This window comes from Hydra viridissima, unplaced genomic scaffold (genome assembly GCF_058129835.1).
Source record: "Hydra viridissima isolate aposymbiotic clone 2 unplaced genomic scaffold, HvirCarnegie_v1 scaffold_2, whole genome shotgun sequence".
Taxonomy (NCBI): domain Eukaryota; kingdom Metazoa; phylum Cnidaria; class Hydrozoa; order Anthoathecata; family Hydridae; genus Hydra; species Hydra viridissima.
The window spans coordinates 19,577,054-19,593,847 of record NW_028324301.1 but is presented as its reverse complement, the minus strand read 5'-3'; the positions used below and the strand labels follow the sequence as shown (position 1 = coordinate 19,593,847).

Below are 16,794 nucleotides of genomic sequence, written 5' to 3'. Positions count from 1 at the left end.
ACTTAAATTTGCTAACTCTAGTAAAAATTCTTTTGTATAATACTTCGGTCACGTCTACTCTGAAACACCGTTTTAAAAGCGAGTGTTATTGAAACTCGGTTTTGTTAGTGTGAATGGGCTATAAGTCCAACTTATTGTGAACGTCGTCTAATGGACATTTCAGGGTCTTCACAAAAATACTTTCACGAATCAAATCAATATTTGCTTGTGAACGACAGCTACGACTGTATTTTTCAGTTTTCTGATCTTCCACCAAACCGGTCTTTGCACTTTGTGCTGTGTGAGCTTGCATTGCATCTCGTTGAAAAATCTAATTCTCCGTGACCCTTCATTAAACTCAATTAAAGCATCTTCTAAAAGAATTTTTGCTGTTTCTTGCTTTTTTTTTTTTTTTTTGTAATAAAACATTTGTTTTCGAAAAATGTGTTATTTTCACGTAGAATTAAAATCATCAAAAGTTTTGATAACTTTGATTAAAAGTTTCGATTTTTCGGAATATTTAACAATGGCAAATTCTGATCTTTTAAAATGTCGAATACCAAACGCCTTAGCTAAGATAATAGGTGACAGGTTGAAACAAAATTTATTGTATATAATATAATGTAATATATCAACATCGTATGTATATGTTATAACGATAATATGAATGCCATACACTCAGCAAAATTTCCATAGCTTCATGTAGCTATTATTATTATTAGGGGTCCATTAATCTCAGTGCTGTGTCAGCCTACAGCCCAACTGTAGGCTGGCACAGCACTACCAATAGTGACCTTGATAAACTTGAATTCAATTTAAGTTTAAAATGATTTAATAGTGCATCTAAGATTTAGTCTTGGGAGAGCTCGAAATAAGGAGTTTGAAAAGAACACTACCATATTAGGTTGATTTATAAATAAATTAACTAAGTATAATGAGTTTTAGCAGGAAATAAAATTTTATCAACAAAACAAATAAACAAAAGGGAGCAGGGACTCTGGTCCTTTAAGCGTGTCAAATCATGAATTCTTTATTTCTGCAAATTAAAAAAATGATGATTGAAAGGATAATATGATTTAACTGCATTTCATATTATTATACTATAAATTGCTCATTTTTTTGAGATTTATGTGATTATCATAAACTTTTGGAGAATCGTAAAATTTTGACAACAGAACGGAGCATATTAAAAGTTTTAATATCTCCAATTAACTTTTTTTCACCATCCATGACGTATAAAACAGTTCGTCATTGAAACCTTTTAAAGCTCTTTGAATTAAAATTTCATATCTAAAAGTTTCATATCTCTCTTTGAATTAAAATTTCATATCACTCTAAAAGCTTCATATCTTTATATATAAATCTCATATCAGAAAGAAATGTATGGCTGTTGGTTACATGATTGTTGAATATCTAAGTATCTCAGCTCATCTTGTTTCTAAATAGCAAAAAATTAACATAATACTTTTATATTCGACTAATTTCTGGACAAATGTCAAGGCAGAAGTTGATTTTATTATTATTATTATTATTATTATTATTATTATTATTATTATTATTATTATTATTATTATTATTATTATTATTATTATTATTATTATTATTATTATTATTATTATTATTATTATTATTATTATTATTATTATTATTATTATTATTGAATTTAAGATGTTTAGAATTAACAGTTGGTGCTGGAAAAGTAAAGATTCCAGCGACAACTGTTAGCTCAGTGACTTTTTAACCAAATAAGAACTTTTTTTGCGGTAGTTAATCGTATCTACAATAAATATCTTTAGAATCATGAAAGAAAATCGTGCCAACATTTGTTATTTTTGTTTCTTTCTTTGCTTCTCTTTTTCTTTAATTCAATTAGAGCTAAGCTGAAGACTGATCGATTTCATGATTTCTTTTTTCTTCTTAAGATTGAACAAAGCCATTCATTTATTTATTAATTTAGTTAAGTGTTTAGATTTACCAGCGTCTTCACGTTCCGTCCGAAATGTAATCAAAATATTTAAAAAAAACTAGAGCAGTAAAAAATATTTAGACAAAATAGCGTTCGCTCTATGAACATTATCAAATATCTTTTAGAAAACTTTAACTCGCTAATCTTAAGTATCGGAATAATAGAACAATTAAAATTTTAGCCTCTTCCAAACATTGCTATTTTCACCCTTACAAATGCAGTTACGTCAATCCGGCTTTTGAAAATCAAGATCAGTATCAGCTTAATTAATGGTTGATGATGTATAAAGACGTGGTGTAGTTTAGAGACATACCGTTATTCAATAGGCACGTGGTATTAAGTTGGTCTTATTCTCGTTCAGTCACTTTATTATGAAATTGTTTGTTTTTACTGAAATTTGTAGTTGAGCTTTTTATGTTTTAAAACAAACCTATCCGTACCATGTTGGCAACTGTAATTGAATTTTTCTTGTAGAAAGTAATCTGTACACGACACATCTAGGATTAAAGTCTTTCTAAAGCATTTAATGGTAAGATAGTGAAGAATTTTGTTTTTAAGATTTTTGTAATATCTCTTACTAAATATAGTTCCTTTAATAATAATAAATTTGCAGGAAATCGAAAATTTTAAGTTCTAAAACGAGAATCCAATGGATTTAATTGGTAGAATTGTTTCGTCAATATCATATAGATTTTAAAATTGATATTTCAGTCTGTTGAAAATATCAAAAGTAATAAGTTTGTGCGATTACGATTGGATAAAACCTAATGACATTATTTGGGTATCATTATTTATAAATTTTTATATTGTATATTGTGGATGACCACAATTATAATTGAATCACAAATGCAGTTGGAGTATTTATAATATAGAGCATTATTTTTTTTTACTTGGTGATAAAAAAAACTATTTAGAAATCTAAAATTATTTTTCTTGCATTTGGTCTGAATTCGTTGAAAAGTTAACATGGATAAAACACTCATCTTCACTGAAAACGTGATGAAGTTGCATTCTTGAGTTTTCTTTTTTTTTTTCATTATCATCATTTTTTTTTGCAATAAAATCTAATGCTCACATTATTTTCAAAAATGTTTTATTTACTTTTGAAAATAGCATTAATTTCGAGAAATATGTTGCTTAAATTATCTTCACAAAAGAAGCTCAACTATTTTAGTGTTTAATTGGGAATTTCAGAGAACGGTAAACATGGGTTGAAAGAAATGATTGAAATCACCGCAATTTTGAATTTGGATACTTAATTGTGCTAAGCTTAAATAGAACTTCGGTTATTTGTGAAATTTAGGTCAATGAAAGCGGACAACTTTAAAAAAAAAATGCATTTCGATTATTACGCTGTCACATATTATTGAAAACCTGAACTTCATTTGCTTTTTAATTATAAATTGAAAATTTTCATTTGGAAAGTCGCTGAAAAGTTCTTTTATCACACATTGGTAAGAGTCTTATGCAATCTAAAGAATATTTTAGTCAGATTTGTCTTATATTTATATCTTATTTTTGAAACTATTTATTTTACTTAGAAAGACTAACGCGTTTTCTGTGGACTTGATTCTTAAATTTCTCACCAAGCTGTAAATTGCAATTTTTTAAAAATGAAAAGAGTAACTTTTGCACGATCGTAATGATATAATCAAATTATAACTTGAAATTATTTTTAAAAATTTATCCACGAGTAATTACTTCTAATTATTTTTCCAATGTCTTTTTGTCAACAAAAACCGCTAACTCTATCCTAAACTCGTGTCTCTTTTGAGTTTTAACCGCTAACTCTATCCCTAAACTCGTGTCTCTTTTTCTGCATGTGGTAAATCCTTTAATTCTCCTCATAAACCATGTTCCAAATATAATCCACTATTCTCGTCTATTTTCTACCAAGACTTTTGGAGAAAGTTTATAATATTCGCGATATGTACCTGAAATATGTTGTCATTTAGAAAAATAAAATACTACACGAAATGTTAATCGAGGTTTCATGAGATACATTGAAAAGTAAAATAAAGACTGTTTTAAAAAATGTTCTAAATAAACTGGCTTTCGTGTAGAAAGCCGCAAACCTTAAAATTGTCTTAAACAAACATTTTTTTTTCCCGTTTTCTTTTACAAATTTTTTGTTTTAAATGTCATTTTGAAATATTTTAATTTGATTATTATTATTTACAATTACCTGAATATAATTATTTGATTATATTTATCATCCAATTTCTTTATGACATAAGAAATGGTTAATTCTGAGTTTAGTTAAGGTATTTTCTTTAGCTGATAAAGAACAAGATCAATACAAGCGCACTTATTAATAAACAAATAAATTGTTGCGTTATTGAAAACAGAACTTGAATAAAAAACCCTATTTACAAGAGAAGCGTTTTGTTGTCTATTAAGACTTTTGAAAGAAATCTTCTGTTATAAAAATGGGCACCGCAAAACTCTTTTGTTTTGTAAATAAACAAATTAGTCGACCCAGATAACTCTACAGTACTATTTGTTCTTTTTAAGATGGTGAACATACAGTAAGGGCAGGTCGTTTAATTGCAAATACTTATTTTATACGCTGTTGTGCATGACCCAACACAGTTGTTGCATACAGACTGTACCTTAATGTTTTTCTTAAAGATTATTTCTACTATCTTATTTCTAATGTCACATCAGGAATTGATTTTCTCTATGCTATAACAATCCGATATTTTTTATAAACAGTGTTTGTAAAAAATATCGAATCATTGATTTAAAATACGTAGTTATCTGCGAAACAAAGAACACACGTAACATTCCATCAATGACTTAAAGTCAGGTTAGATTGATAACACTATACTTTACCAACTTTATCAACTTTTGATTGCGTACTGAGTTTATCTCCTAATATCGTAATTACATTTACGCTTGTGTTTTTAAAATATGATTTGAGGCGGAGTCGGCTAAATCCCGTGGGTGCCAAGCATTTGTGTGTTCCTTAAATGGCGTAAGTTAGTTTAGAAATTTTTCTGTCAGCTAATTTTTGCTCTAACTATTGAGAAACGCAAATTTCAAATGAGTAAAGACAATAAGCGTGCTTCGTTTTCGACATTTTGACATTTTCTGAGATTCTTTTGGACTTACTAAGAAAAAATGACAGACTGCAATTATTTTTCTGCTGATTTGTTATTAAGGATTTATGCTGCGAACAGCTCGATTCGAATGTTCAAAATGCGTCTTGATTGTAATTCAGTTAATCTTATTTTTTTAAACTATAGTTTTTAAGTAAATAAATAAAAATACGATGACTTTAATTTACAAAAAATTAATGAAATATTTTTTTTCGATTGTTCAATTAGTTTTATAGTAATACAATAACATTATTTACTTTAATTCATTAAACATATATCAACAGTAATTAAAAGTATTTTCAATGTCAGCAGTCAGCAGTGGGGGAAGATTTCACAAGTTAGAACGAGTTTTACTTTAGCGAATCTATTGTATTTATTGTGTCAAATCTAGCCCGAAAAAATGACCAAAAATAACTTTTTCAATCGATTCTGTCATCATCAAATGAAAAAAGATGATATTAAAAAAAAAACACAAATGAAGATTAACACATAATCATTCCAAATTAATCAAAAACTATCCTAATATGGTATAGCTTTGATTTTAAGTTATTTTCTACAACGAGCTTTACTATTTTTAAATTTATTAAGGAATTTTTCATTTAAAGTGAATTTACTTTCAATTAAAGTTAACTTTGGGTGCAAATTTTCTTATCTGTTTTGGTATAAATTTTTTATTTGTTCTAATAGTATGGCTTAAATGACTAATTTTAGATTTTCTAACTTTTTGCTTTTTCAAGAGGCTTTGAAGGTTTTGCAATGTCGACATAGTTTACATCAGTTCAACAACGTCAGGTAAAAAATCAGGTTAAAATTAAAGTATAAAAATTTTAAAAAGGTTCAATTTTTTCAATACGTTTAGACATTCCTAATAATTTTTGGTTTAATTGTATGAACGTTTTATTGTATGAACGTCTTATGAACCGTTCCGTCTTCCCCCATCAAAAAAAGGTATTAGCCCCAGCGTTGCTGCTTTAGAGAGTGTGAGCAGCTTAAGTTTTTAGATTTATTACTCGTTGACAATTCAGTTTCGGTTCCGGTTCAAAAGATTGGACTTAGTGAGTAGTAATTTGATTGTTTAAATATTCGAGCTTTTTTTCCAATAAAAAAAACAATTTCTCAATTGTATTACATTTTTAAAAGTCTAAAATTTTCTTGTAAAACTGATGGTGTTTAATGGTAAACCTAAATATTTGGTACAAACAATTATAGTTGTTTGTACCAAATGTTAAGTTTTACCATTAAACACCATCTTGCAAATTCACGTTTCTTGACCTGCGCACAGAATCTGCGTTCAAAATTCATTTGTATATGAAACTTTCTTTAGATAATAAGTTAAATATAAATTTGAAACAAAAATTTCGATTTTTTTAAAAAGCCCCTGCAAATATTAAATCACAATTAGCATTATGAGCCGCTTTCTACAAGTGGTAATATTTTATAATTGCATTAATGATAATGAAAATGAATGAGTCTATAGGTTTTAATAAAGATTCTTTGGGGCTTTGCATTTTATTTAAAGAGATCCAGTCTTCCCATTGAAAGCCTTAGATTAGATCAATGTTATTTCCTGGTTAAAGACTGAAGGTATAAAACCCATAGTTGTCTGCTGTTCCTTTTTCTTGATAAATGCAAAATTTTGCAAATTTAATGGACTTTTTTAGTGAAAATACAATTAAATGTAAATAACTTTTTAAAATAAAATTGATTAAAATAGATTTTTTTTTTCTGCTATACTTATAGTTGATCTTTATTTTGAACATTTTACAGTCACATTCGCGTTTTTAAAACCAAATCAGAAAAAAAAGGGGCTAAAAATGAGCGTGTAATGGTTGAATTTCATAATCATTAGCTAATTTTATAATTTTAATTAGGAAACACCATTAACGAAATAAGGAAACTTTAAATGATCCAATTTTTATAACCTTTTTTTTTTATAACTTTTTTTAAAACGTATATTAGGCTTTTTTTTTCTGCAGTAAAATACAAGATATGATAAGGTTCAATGTTTATTTTAATTCAAGAGCATTTTTGAATAGCAAAAACGTGAAAAGTGTAACTGATGTCATCTTCCGTTTGAACCCCTTGAGGTGTTCCAGGAGGGTTGTGAACTTCTTTAAACATATTTTCGTCGAATTCAGGAAAGAAAGTGTCACATTGATAGTCTCCATGAACCTTGGTAATGTAAATTTGATCACATAATCCTTTCTGCAGTGTCTCCTTAAACACCTCAGCACCGCCAGCTATATATACGTTCTCGACATTTGATTTAAAAGGCTCATTGGATAATTTTCTGATTGCGCTTGTAAGGTCCTTCTCCAACAAAACCTCATTCGGTAGATCTGTTTCATTTGTATTGCTTAACACAACATTTAAGCGGTTTGACAATGGTCTCATTTGGTCTGGAATTAGAAAATACGAAGTCTTACTCATTACCACTGCATTTTGTTTTTCTTTTGTCAGGACGTTTTTTGTTACAGAAGCAAAGTGTTTCATATCATTGTGAAGATGCCAAGGTATCTTGCCGTTTTTAAAAATGCCACGTCTTGAATCCATCGCTACAATGCAGCGTACTTTTCTCATATCAGACATAATATATTCAAACTTTTTAAAGCTAAAATACTTTTTGTTGAAAGATTATGTTTTTTTATTTTTTAAATCTTGTTACAATATTTTTGTAAGTAATAAGATAAAAAATAAAAACTGCTTTTTTATTACACCAAGTGTCACCGTGGTTTATTTGGAAGACAAACATGCGGCCAACCGATCTCACCTAACTGTGAGCTTGTATCGTGTCCACCGTAATATTGTCTTTTCAAAAACTTCACACTTAAGGTGAATTTGTATAATTTTTCCTGAAAAGAAATCCTCCCACAAAAAAAGTTGTGCTCAAAATGATTTAAAGCTGATTTTTCTACTTTTTCTATTTTTGTAGAACTAAAAACAAATAACCATGTGTATAACATCATGTAAAAAATGGTTTTTTTATAGGTGGAAAAAAAAGCCTAAAGGTAGTGAATTAGATACCTATGTTGATACCGATGTTGACAATAAAAACGCAAAGCGTCTCTTTTAACATCGCTGTTTGATTTTTGGTTTAGAATTTGCACCTTTTACAATTATTAAAAAAAACTCTTGTTTTTTTCTCGACAATTCACACGTAGGTTAAAACCGTATTAAGTGGGAACATTAGCAAATAAATATTTTAAAAAAATGTTACTCTGTAAGTATCTAAGAAATCTTATATGAACGTTATTCTTAACTCGACATGGGTGATGTAGGTTAAAAATGATGGAGTGTTCTTTTAATATATATATACTATTTCATATATATATACCGTATATACTCGCGTATAAGTCGATCCGCGTATAAGTCGAAGTGGGAATTTAGGGTGAAAATTACAAAATACAAAATCAATATTAAATGAAACATTTTTTAATCAAAAAATAAGAAATACGAAAAAAAATTTCTAGGAATAAATTTGTTTTTTTTCTGACCCGCATATAAGTCGAATTGCTGTTTTAGAGTAAATATTTCGTCCAAAATTTCTCGACTTACACGCGAGTATATACGGTATATTTTCATACTTTACAGGTTTTTGACTTTTAAAATGCAAATACTTTACACTCTTATTTTACACGAATACTTTATTTCAATATTATAAGCCCACTTTGGTAGCGAAGATTTAATGCTTCGTTTAGTAGGCTTGTATAGAATTTATTTTTGTATTAAAATATAAAGGATAAGCAATTTCTTAAAAACGTTGCTTCAAACATTACTCTATAAACGGCGAATTAACAAGGAATAAAACTACGATGCAATATTAAACCGATCGTGTGCTTCGCCCACCGACAAAACAGGCGCGATACTTTCGAAATATTACGCGCAAATTTAAAATCTCTGTTGTCATCTCTTGTCATACTCATAGCGCCTCTTCCACAGCATGGTCTTCTTCTTAAGACTATAAAAAAATTATATCCATATAATTAATGAAATCAAATTAAAATTCTGGTTGTTGTATTTAATGTATATCTTGTTATTATAATTATCAAATGAAATTACAATAATATTAAAATGGTATAAAACAGTGGGAAACAATTTATTGATTATTTCCCACTGTTTTATAATATTTTTAAAATATCAAAAAATTTAAGTATTAAGTTGCAAAAACGTCACCTAGCTTATGGCCTTAATAAAAGATATGATACACACATTTTGCGGAGGTGGTAAAAGGCTCCCCTCTTCTCCTGAACTAACAGCTTAATCAAAAAAGTTGTTTAACCTCTCTATGATCATTATTTTTACAAGTGTTGATTTTTTGGACAGTTTTAAAATGAAGTGATAATATTTCCCCAGCTACTATTCTTATCCATTTATCACTTATTTCTCTTTCGTTTTACAATAAGAGATTATTGGCAAATTTTAAAAATAGGAAAAGAGCCCATCGGAATCTCATAGCCTGATGTTAGATCTGGAAACTAACCGATGCTAATCACTTTATGCGTCATCACTAAAACATTCGCAGACATAAAATACTTAATAAGATAAGAGAACCGGATATATTACTAACTACTATATCAAAAAGCTATCGTTTAAAATCGAATGTTTGACAATCGATTTTATTTAAGGTACTCAAATAGGTTGCGAAAAATAAGCGTAGTTAACTTAAAAAAGAAGATTTTCAGAAAATTGAAGCGTCATCATCCCGTAAAAATTTGTATTGCTTCAAACTATGCGTCATTTTTTTATTCAGGGTATTTTTATTAACAAATAGATCCCCCCCAAGTCGTTAATGAACTCGCTTTTAATTCAAGTAATTAAATTTATTGAAGCTTTTATGAAATTAATTTAAAAAAAAAAAAGTGAAAAAAGTTAAATTAAAATCCTTGGTCAGAGCCGTGTAAATGGGATGGGGAGCAATGGGTGGAAGGGGTTGACAAAGGTAGAATGTGCTCCCTCACCCTTCCCTAACCGTCCGATTTTCAACGTTAAAGTGTCCGTTTTCAGTTTTGATCAATTTGTAGTTTTTGTCATTAAAAATCAATGAATTGCATAAAAAACCGTCAATATAAGAAAAAAATTTATGTTTTTTTTATGAAATATTATTAAATTGACACAAAAAAAACTTCCACTAAATTAAATACGAGAGTTCATTGAGAGATTTTTACATATAATCTCAATAATAAATCCTTTTCACAATTATCAAACGATTATGATCACAAGTTATTTGACAAAAAGAATGTTACTCTGACACGCCGCATGCGATGTTGTAATGTTTGCTGTAGAGTAGTTTCTGTACCACTTGTTAATAAAATAAATTCTGTTTTCGAATACTTATTGCAGACTAAAATAATTTCCAAGTATAGTAAATACGCATCGTTTAATCTGTTATATAGTCTACAAATCCTCAAATGTAATCTGTTTATTCAGCAATAATACAAAAAAAAAAAAAAAAAAAAAAAATGCGTGAAAAAGTTGAAATATCTTGGCGTTTTCTTTAAACATAGAGCGTTCCAAAGTCAAATAAAACTCTTAATTTCTTTTGACAAAACACTACGTAACAACGCTACACCGCGTCGCTCAGGTTAATAAAAGTTGCAGATGCATCTCCAGCTCATACCTAATTCAACTATTTGCCATGCTTAGTTGTATGGCAAACTGTATTATTGGAAATATCTACTGTGATTTCTGAGTTTTTTTAATTTAATATAAAAAATTAAAGAATTATGAGAAAAATCAGAATCCAGATCACTTTTCCGAAAAAGAGTCATTAAATAACACTTCAAATTAACATAAAATGCATTTCTTTCAATGCTATATCCCAATTAAAAATCGAAAACTACCCAAGTTTAAAGACGCACTCTAAACCAAACAGTTTTATTTTTGTGTACTTTCCAACGGTAATTAAATGATGCCAGTTTAGTGGTACTTTCACACACTTCATCCGTATTAGCTAATGTTAAAAACTAAGCACAGCGAAAATCTTGAGAAAAAGAAATTCGTTATCAAATTTGTTGACTTTATAACAACCACTTTCATCAACAAACACTTTCATTTTTGCGTGCTTGACAGTGCGAGCATGGTATGCATATCTTTTGCAAAATCAGTTCATTTTTTTGCTCAAAATTGAGCATGCAATAGTTTTATTAAACGCATATTCAGTAGTGCAATTGTGTTGCTTTTTGAGAAAAAAATTTTATTTGCAACTTTTGAGTTTTTTAAACGGTCACAAGGATCCGAGCACTAAATTCATGCAATTAAGGTGATTTTGGTCTAAGTTGATTTTTTTTTTTTTTAGATTTATATTTACATAAAAGTGACAGATTTTTTTTTATGTAATCAATATATATATATATATATATATATATATATATATTGAACGCAAATATATGGTTAATAATTACAAAATAGTTTGATTGAACAATATGATAAGTTTCTTTTATCGCAGTTACTTCATTTATTTTTGAAAATAAAGTAGAATTAAATTTGAAAAATTGTCTTTACATACGGCAACAGAATAAATTTTTTACTTGTAATTTTTTTTTCTTTCTCTTTTTTTTTCTGAGAATTAGCGTTTTTGGCTCATATAAAATTTTGATGGCCACACAAACGGACTTAAATTCTTTTTCTTACTGCTATAAGTTCAAGTTTCAACCTTTTTTTCACTTCGTCGCATCTTTAGAGACCTGCGCAAATTAATGAATTACGTGGTTCTTGATCCACTCTAAACTTTCCAGCTGTTTACATATTTGCATATATACATTTAGGATATTCTTTATTAGATTATGAAGATATCAATAAAATGGATTTTTGCAAGTTTATTCCGTAATTATAACTTTTATATAGCTGACAAAGACATGTAGTTTAAAATTCCTAAGACATGGATCTGCATTGCCTGTATTTTTTAAGAGATTTACTTTTCGGTTTAATGAAAATCCTGCAAAACTAAAATGTTTACTGAATGTTTCACCGAAAATAGATTTCATAACATAAAATAGATAAAGACTTTAGTGTTGTTAAAAATATTACTTCAGAAGGATGTTAGAAGGTGTAAATCATATTTCATGGGGGATTAAGCGTTGTGATAAAATATCAAACGAATTTCCATTATGAATAAAACTCTTCTATTATTTATAGATAAAGCTAAAATATGTCAAAAGAAGAAATTTTTTCAACAAAGAGCGTTTCAGAACCTGTAGTACGCTTAGCAATTCTTGGTGCACCAAAAGTTGGAAAGTCTGGTATGTCTTGCTTTTTTTATCAAAATTTTGTGTTTTTTTTTTTTTTAAGAAACTGTTCTTTTCTAGGAAGCTTGGAAAGTAAAAAAAACATTTACCCGTGAAATGTTATTTAGTATCGTTGATGTGTTTGTGTGCAAAGGTGTATTTAGGGTCAATCAGATATCTGAGCACAAGGTTAATTAAAAATACTTAGTCAATTTTTAAGTTTTTTTTTAAATGTTGTTTTAGCTTGGCGTCTGACCCCAACTCCCCCGCATGTGTATCATATGCAATAATGTTAGTTAGTAATAAAATTTTACTTGTAAAATTACTTTAAAAATTCTTTTATCAAACTCTTTTAAAACTTTTACATCTGTAAAAAAATAGAGAACTACAGCTTAAATTTATTTTGTCTAAAAAAAACATAATAATTGTTCAATATGCTATAATTATGCTAAATACTCCATTATACTTTACGGTATATTGGTAAAAATCTTGTAGAATATTACAAGTACGAATCGCTATTATAACGTAAAAGATTACGAAGTATTTAGCATAATTATAACACAAAATATATTTATACTTTTTAGACAAAATAAGTTTGAGCTGAGTTTCTTCTTCTTCTTAATGGACACCTCGAAAATCTTGAAAACACTTGATTTAAACAGAATTATCAGTATCGTAATTTTCTGTTGCAAAAATAAAGTTATACCTACTTCATTACTTGTGACAAAATGTTAATCGATTTATGATACAAAAAAACGGGCTTACATGTTAGTCATAAAATATACATATAACATCCATTTATATCCATGTTATATATATATATATATATATATATATATATATATATATATATATATATATATATATATAGCATATATGCAGACATGCTATGTATGCATATATGCATATATTGCATATATGCATATATAGTATATATACATAGATAATATACATATAACATACATACATATTTAACATTTATACATATATACATGGGCGCCCGCACATTAGGCCGAAGGAAAAATCTAGATTTTTTGTAACTTAAACCTAGTTTTCAACTTTGAAAATTTTTTTTGAATGTAATTTTTATCCAAAAAATATTGCACGCAAAGCTACAAGGAGCCTTTTTTTTATTCTTCTGGAAAATTTGCAAAAGTGGAATAGCCTTAGTCTCTGGAAATTAAGAGGTTAAAAGTATCACCTTTTGCTCTTAAAATGCAGACATTTCGCAATTCAACTTTTTATGAGAATTCTGATTAATTATAAGAAAAAGTTTTTGTTCTACAAAAATTAAATTTTTAAATAAATAGTAATAATATAGAAACGATTTTAACTGCTTACTTGCGGTTTTGTTCAATGAATGATTTTTACATATCGATGGGTTGTTTTCTTTGATTCATGATTCCTTATTGCATAACTGCATATTTGAAAAAATTGTAATTGAATTAAATAAAAGATCTTTTTCACATAATAGGATTTTTTTTAATTTGATTTTTGTATTTCGACATACTCTATTTGTCCTTTTTTCATGCAAAAAAAAAAAAAAAACATTTTTTTTAAAAATTGCTTCACCATTAAAAAATAACTATGTAGTTCAATAAAAAATAATTGGTTTAAAAATACTAAAACTTACTTCTAGTAAATACTTCTAATATTTTTAATCAAATATTTTTTATGAAATCAAATTTTGTTTTTAGAATTTGTTTCGGTTCGACACTTGTTTGTTCAGGTCTTTCGATCAAGTTGTAAAATGTTAAATTTTTATAAAGTTCATTTCTCATTTTTTGATAAATTTTAAAATATATTCAATAACCAAAGCCTATTGTTTCATCATAAATATCGTAAATCTTGTTTTATTGTTGTAACCTACGGATTTCCATACCCCGAAGTAAAAGAGTTTACTGAATTGTTAAGCTTGCTCGGTATAAGGTCTTATAGTCCATGGCAAAAACAGCAGACCAAAACAGAAGGATGAACATCAGGAAATGTTTGCCAAATTTTAAATTTAGTTTTGATAAACTGCGGTCTTTAAAGCCCACTTTAAAAAACCGCAGTTTATCAACTGTCCAGTTGCCATGAAACCAAAGATGCTCTAAGCATATCAAAAAATGAACGAAAAAATATGAAATAACGAATTTTCGTTATTTTACATAACATCAATTGATTTATAATGGTCAAACGATCAGTTTGTAAATATTTATTGATTTACATGTAAAAGCATATTATTAAACTTACTCAGGGTCAACCATTTACATAGTGTACCTTTTATGTTTAGCAATCAGTGTCAGATTTTTGACTCGACGTTATATAAGCGAATATCAACCTAGCGTTGAAAATAACTATGTCAGAGAAATCTTTTTTGGTGATGATCTTATCACCTATGAATTAAAAGACACGGCCAATCAAGTAAGTACTCATAAATATGTGGATGAAATAAATAGCTAAGTGGTTTTTCAGATATTCTTCTGTCAGTATTTTTCTGATAGTAGAACATTTTTTACATTTAGTTTACATTTTCTATACACGAAGCAGCTTTTTAAAGATTGATATTAACATATTTTTAGGTTGATGTCCTATCACATATTGCGTGGGCCACTTGCATAGCCGTTGTTTATTCGATCGAGGATCGGTTCTCCTTTACATTAGCTGAAGACATTCTTAAACTGATTGATTCATTTTCATCAAAAAATACATGCGAAGGCAAAAATACATCGTTATGCTATGCTCTGATATCCAATAAGAATGATTTAGATCATTTACGAGTAGTTACTTCAGACGAAGGAAAGGATATGGCCAAACGTTATCACGCAGGGTTCTGGGAAATGTCAGCTGCTGATAATTATGAATCAACATACGGACCAATAAGAGCCATGATAATTGAAGCGTTCTTTAGTACTACAAACAAACCCATAAACCCTGTGCCTCAAAATATCAACAAAAATAGAGCAGTTGATGACTCATCTTTAAAAAATAATACAAAAAATATTGCTTTAAACCAACTAAACAAAAAATTCTCTCAAGACAGTAATAATAATTTTACCAGAAAAACTCGAAAACCTTCAAGAAACGAAGGATTTAAGAAAAATTCCCTCGGACAACTTTTGTTAGAAAATTTTGCAATGAACGATTTAGCCTTTGCAGTTACAAACAGCCCAGACACACCAGATGAACAAAAAGAAATTGAAAGATCTTTATCAAAAAGAGACAAATTTCGTTCTTCCATTAAACGGGAAAGATTTTCAAAACCAACTCGAAAACTAGGCACGAACCAAAATGCATTTGACATTAGAGAAAATGAGAAAGACTCGTCAATATCAGATACTGACTCATTCGATTCAAATTCTATCAATTTAAATAGTCACGTAGTTGAAATAGTAAGTAATAAAATAGATGCAAAAACAGACCAAGAAAACTTTATTCCCAACTCACCAGCTGTATTGCAAAAAAACGTTTTTTCCAACTCACCAGCAATGCCGCAAAAAAACATTATTTCCAGCTTACAAGCGGTGCCGCAAAAAAATGTTACTTCCAACTCATCAACGGCGCCGCAAAAAAATGTTATTTCCAACTCATCAACGGCGCCTCAAAAAAACGTTACTTCCAACTCATCAACGGTGCCGCAAAAAAACGTTACTTCCAACTCATCAACGGTACCGCAAAAAAACGTTACTTCCAACTCATCAGCGGTGCCGCAAAAAAACGTTATTACCACCTCTACAGCAGTGCCGCAAACGAACCTAAAAAATCTTCATAACAAGAAATTAGGCATAGTACCAATTAATAACGATAGCAATTCGCTAACAAATTGGAATGCATTAATGCTGGGACCAGAGTATGATATATGCCGTATTTTTAAAGGTAGGCCTGAAAAGAAATCTACAAGAATGAAAATATCGGCAATTTTTAAGCAAGCTAACCTTTAGGCTTGTAATAAATGTGAAGAACTGGTTTAGTACATGTAAAAAAAATAGAAAATAATATTGTTTTTATTAGTAACTGGAAATTTTTTCATGCTTTGGTCAAATATCCTCAGGTTTTCTCCTAATTTGAAACAAACGCTTTTGAAAATTGAATGTAGACAACATGTTATCTTGTCATCCAACATCTTTGTTACTCTTACATAAGAGACTTCTTGTGTGATTAGTATGATAGAAGAGCAAGGGGCGGGCGTTGAATTAATGTTAGATCAAAAGCCAGTTTAGTTCAGGTTACCTTTTACCTATGCCAAGAAAAATTTTTTTTTTATTTATAAACTTTACTTTTTTAAAAAATAGAGCTATTCGATGGAAGAGGAAAGGGGCGGGTGTTGGATTAAAATTTGATCAAAAGCCAGGTTTAGTTCAGGTTACCTATTGCCTGTGCCAAGAAAATTTTTTATTTGTTTATGAACTTTACTTATTCGAAAAATGCAGTTCTTTAATCTTTTCACATTACAATGTTACTTTAATTCTCCTGAAGCTGAATGCATAAAAAGTTTTAAATTAAATAAAAAATAAATAAAAAAACTTCAAATTAAGTTCTAAAA

The 16,794-nt window shown here is 28.6% G+C and overlaps 1 protein-coding gene and 1 pseudogene across 7 annotated transcripts; one reads left to right on the top strand and one right to left on the bottom strand.

Moving 5' to 3' along the window:
- The first annotated feature begins 2,005 nt into the window (after positions 1–2,005).
- On the top strand, positions 2,006–16,262 carry LOC149892346 (uncharacterized). 7 transcript variants are annotated; one of them, XM_090079713.1, is made up of 6 exons: positions 2,188–2,271; positions 2,420–2,474; positions 5,784–5,838; positions 12,181–12,284; positions 14,545–14,675; positions 14,834–16,262. In XM_090079713.1, the coding sequence occupies exons 4-6, from the start codon at positions 12,194–12,196 to the stop codon at positions 16,190–16,192; spliced, it is 1,581 nt and encodes a 526-aa protein (XP_089935839.1). In that variant the 5' UTR covers positions 2,188–2,271; positions 2,420–2,474; positions 5,784–5,838; positions 12,181–12,193; the 3' UTR covers positions 16,193–16,262. The 7 variants fall into 7 exon arrangements, with proteins under 7 accessions (XP_089935836.1, XP_089935839.1, XP_089935837.1 ...); XM_090079710.1 differs by lacking the exon at positions 5,784–5,838 and having other exon boundaries at positions 2,006–2,271; XM_090079711.1 differs by lacking the exon at positions 5,784–5,838 and having other exon boundaries at positions 2,262–2,278.
- On the bottom strand, positions 7,063–7,635 carry LOC149892347 (dihydrofolate reductase pseudogene; annotated as a pseudogene).
- Positions 16,263–16,794: the final 532 nt, after the last annotated feature.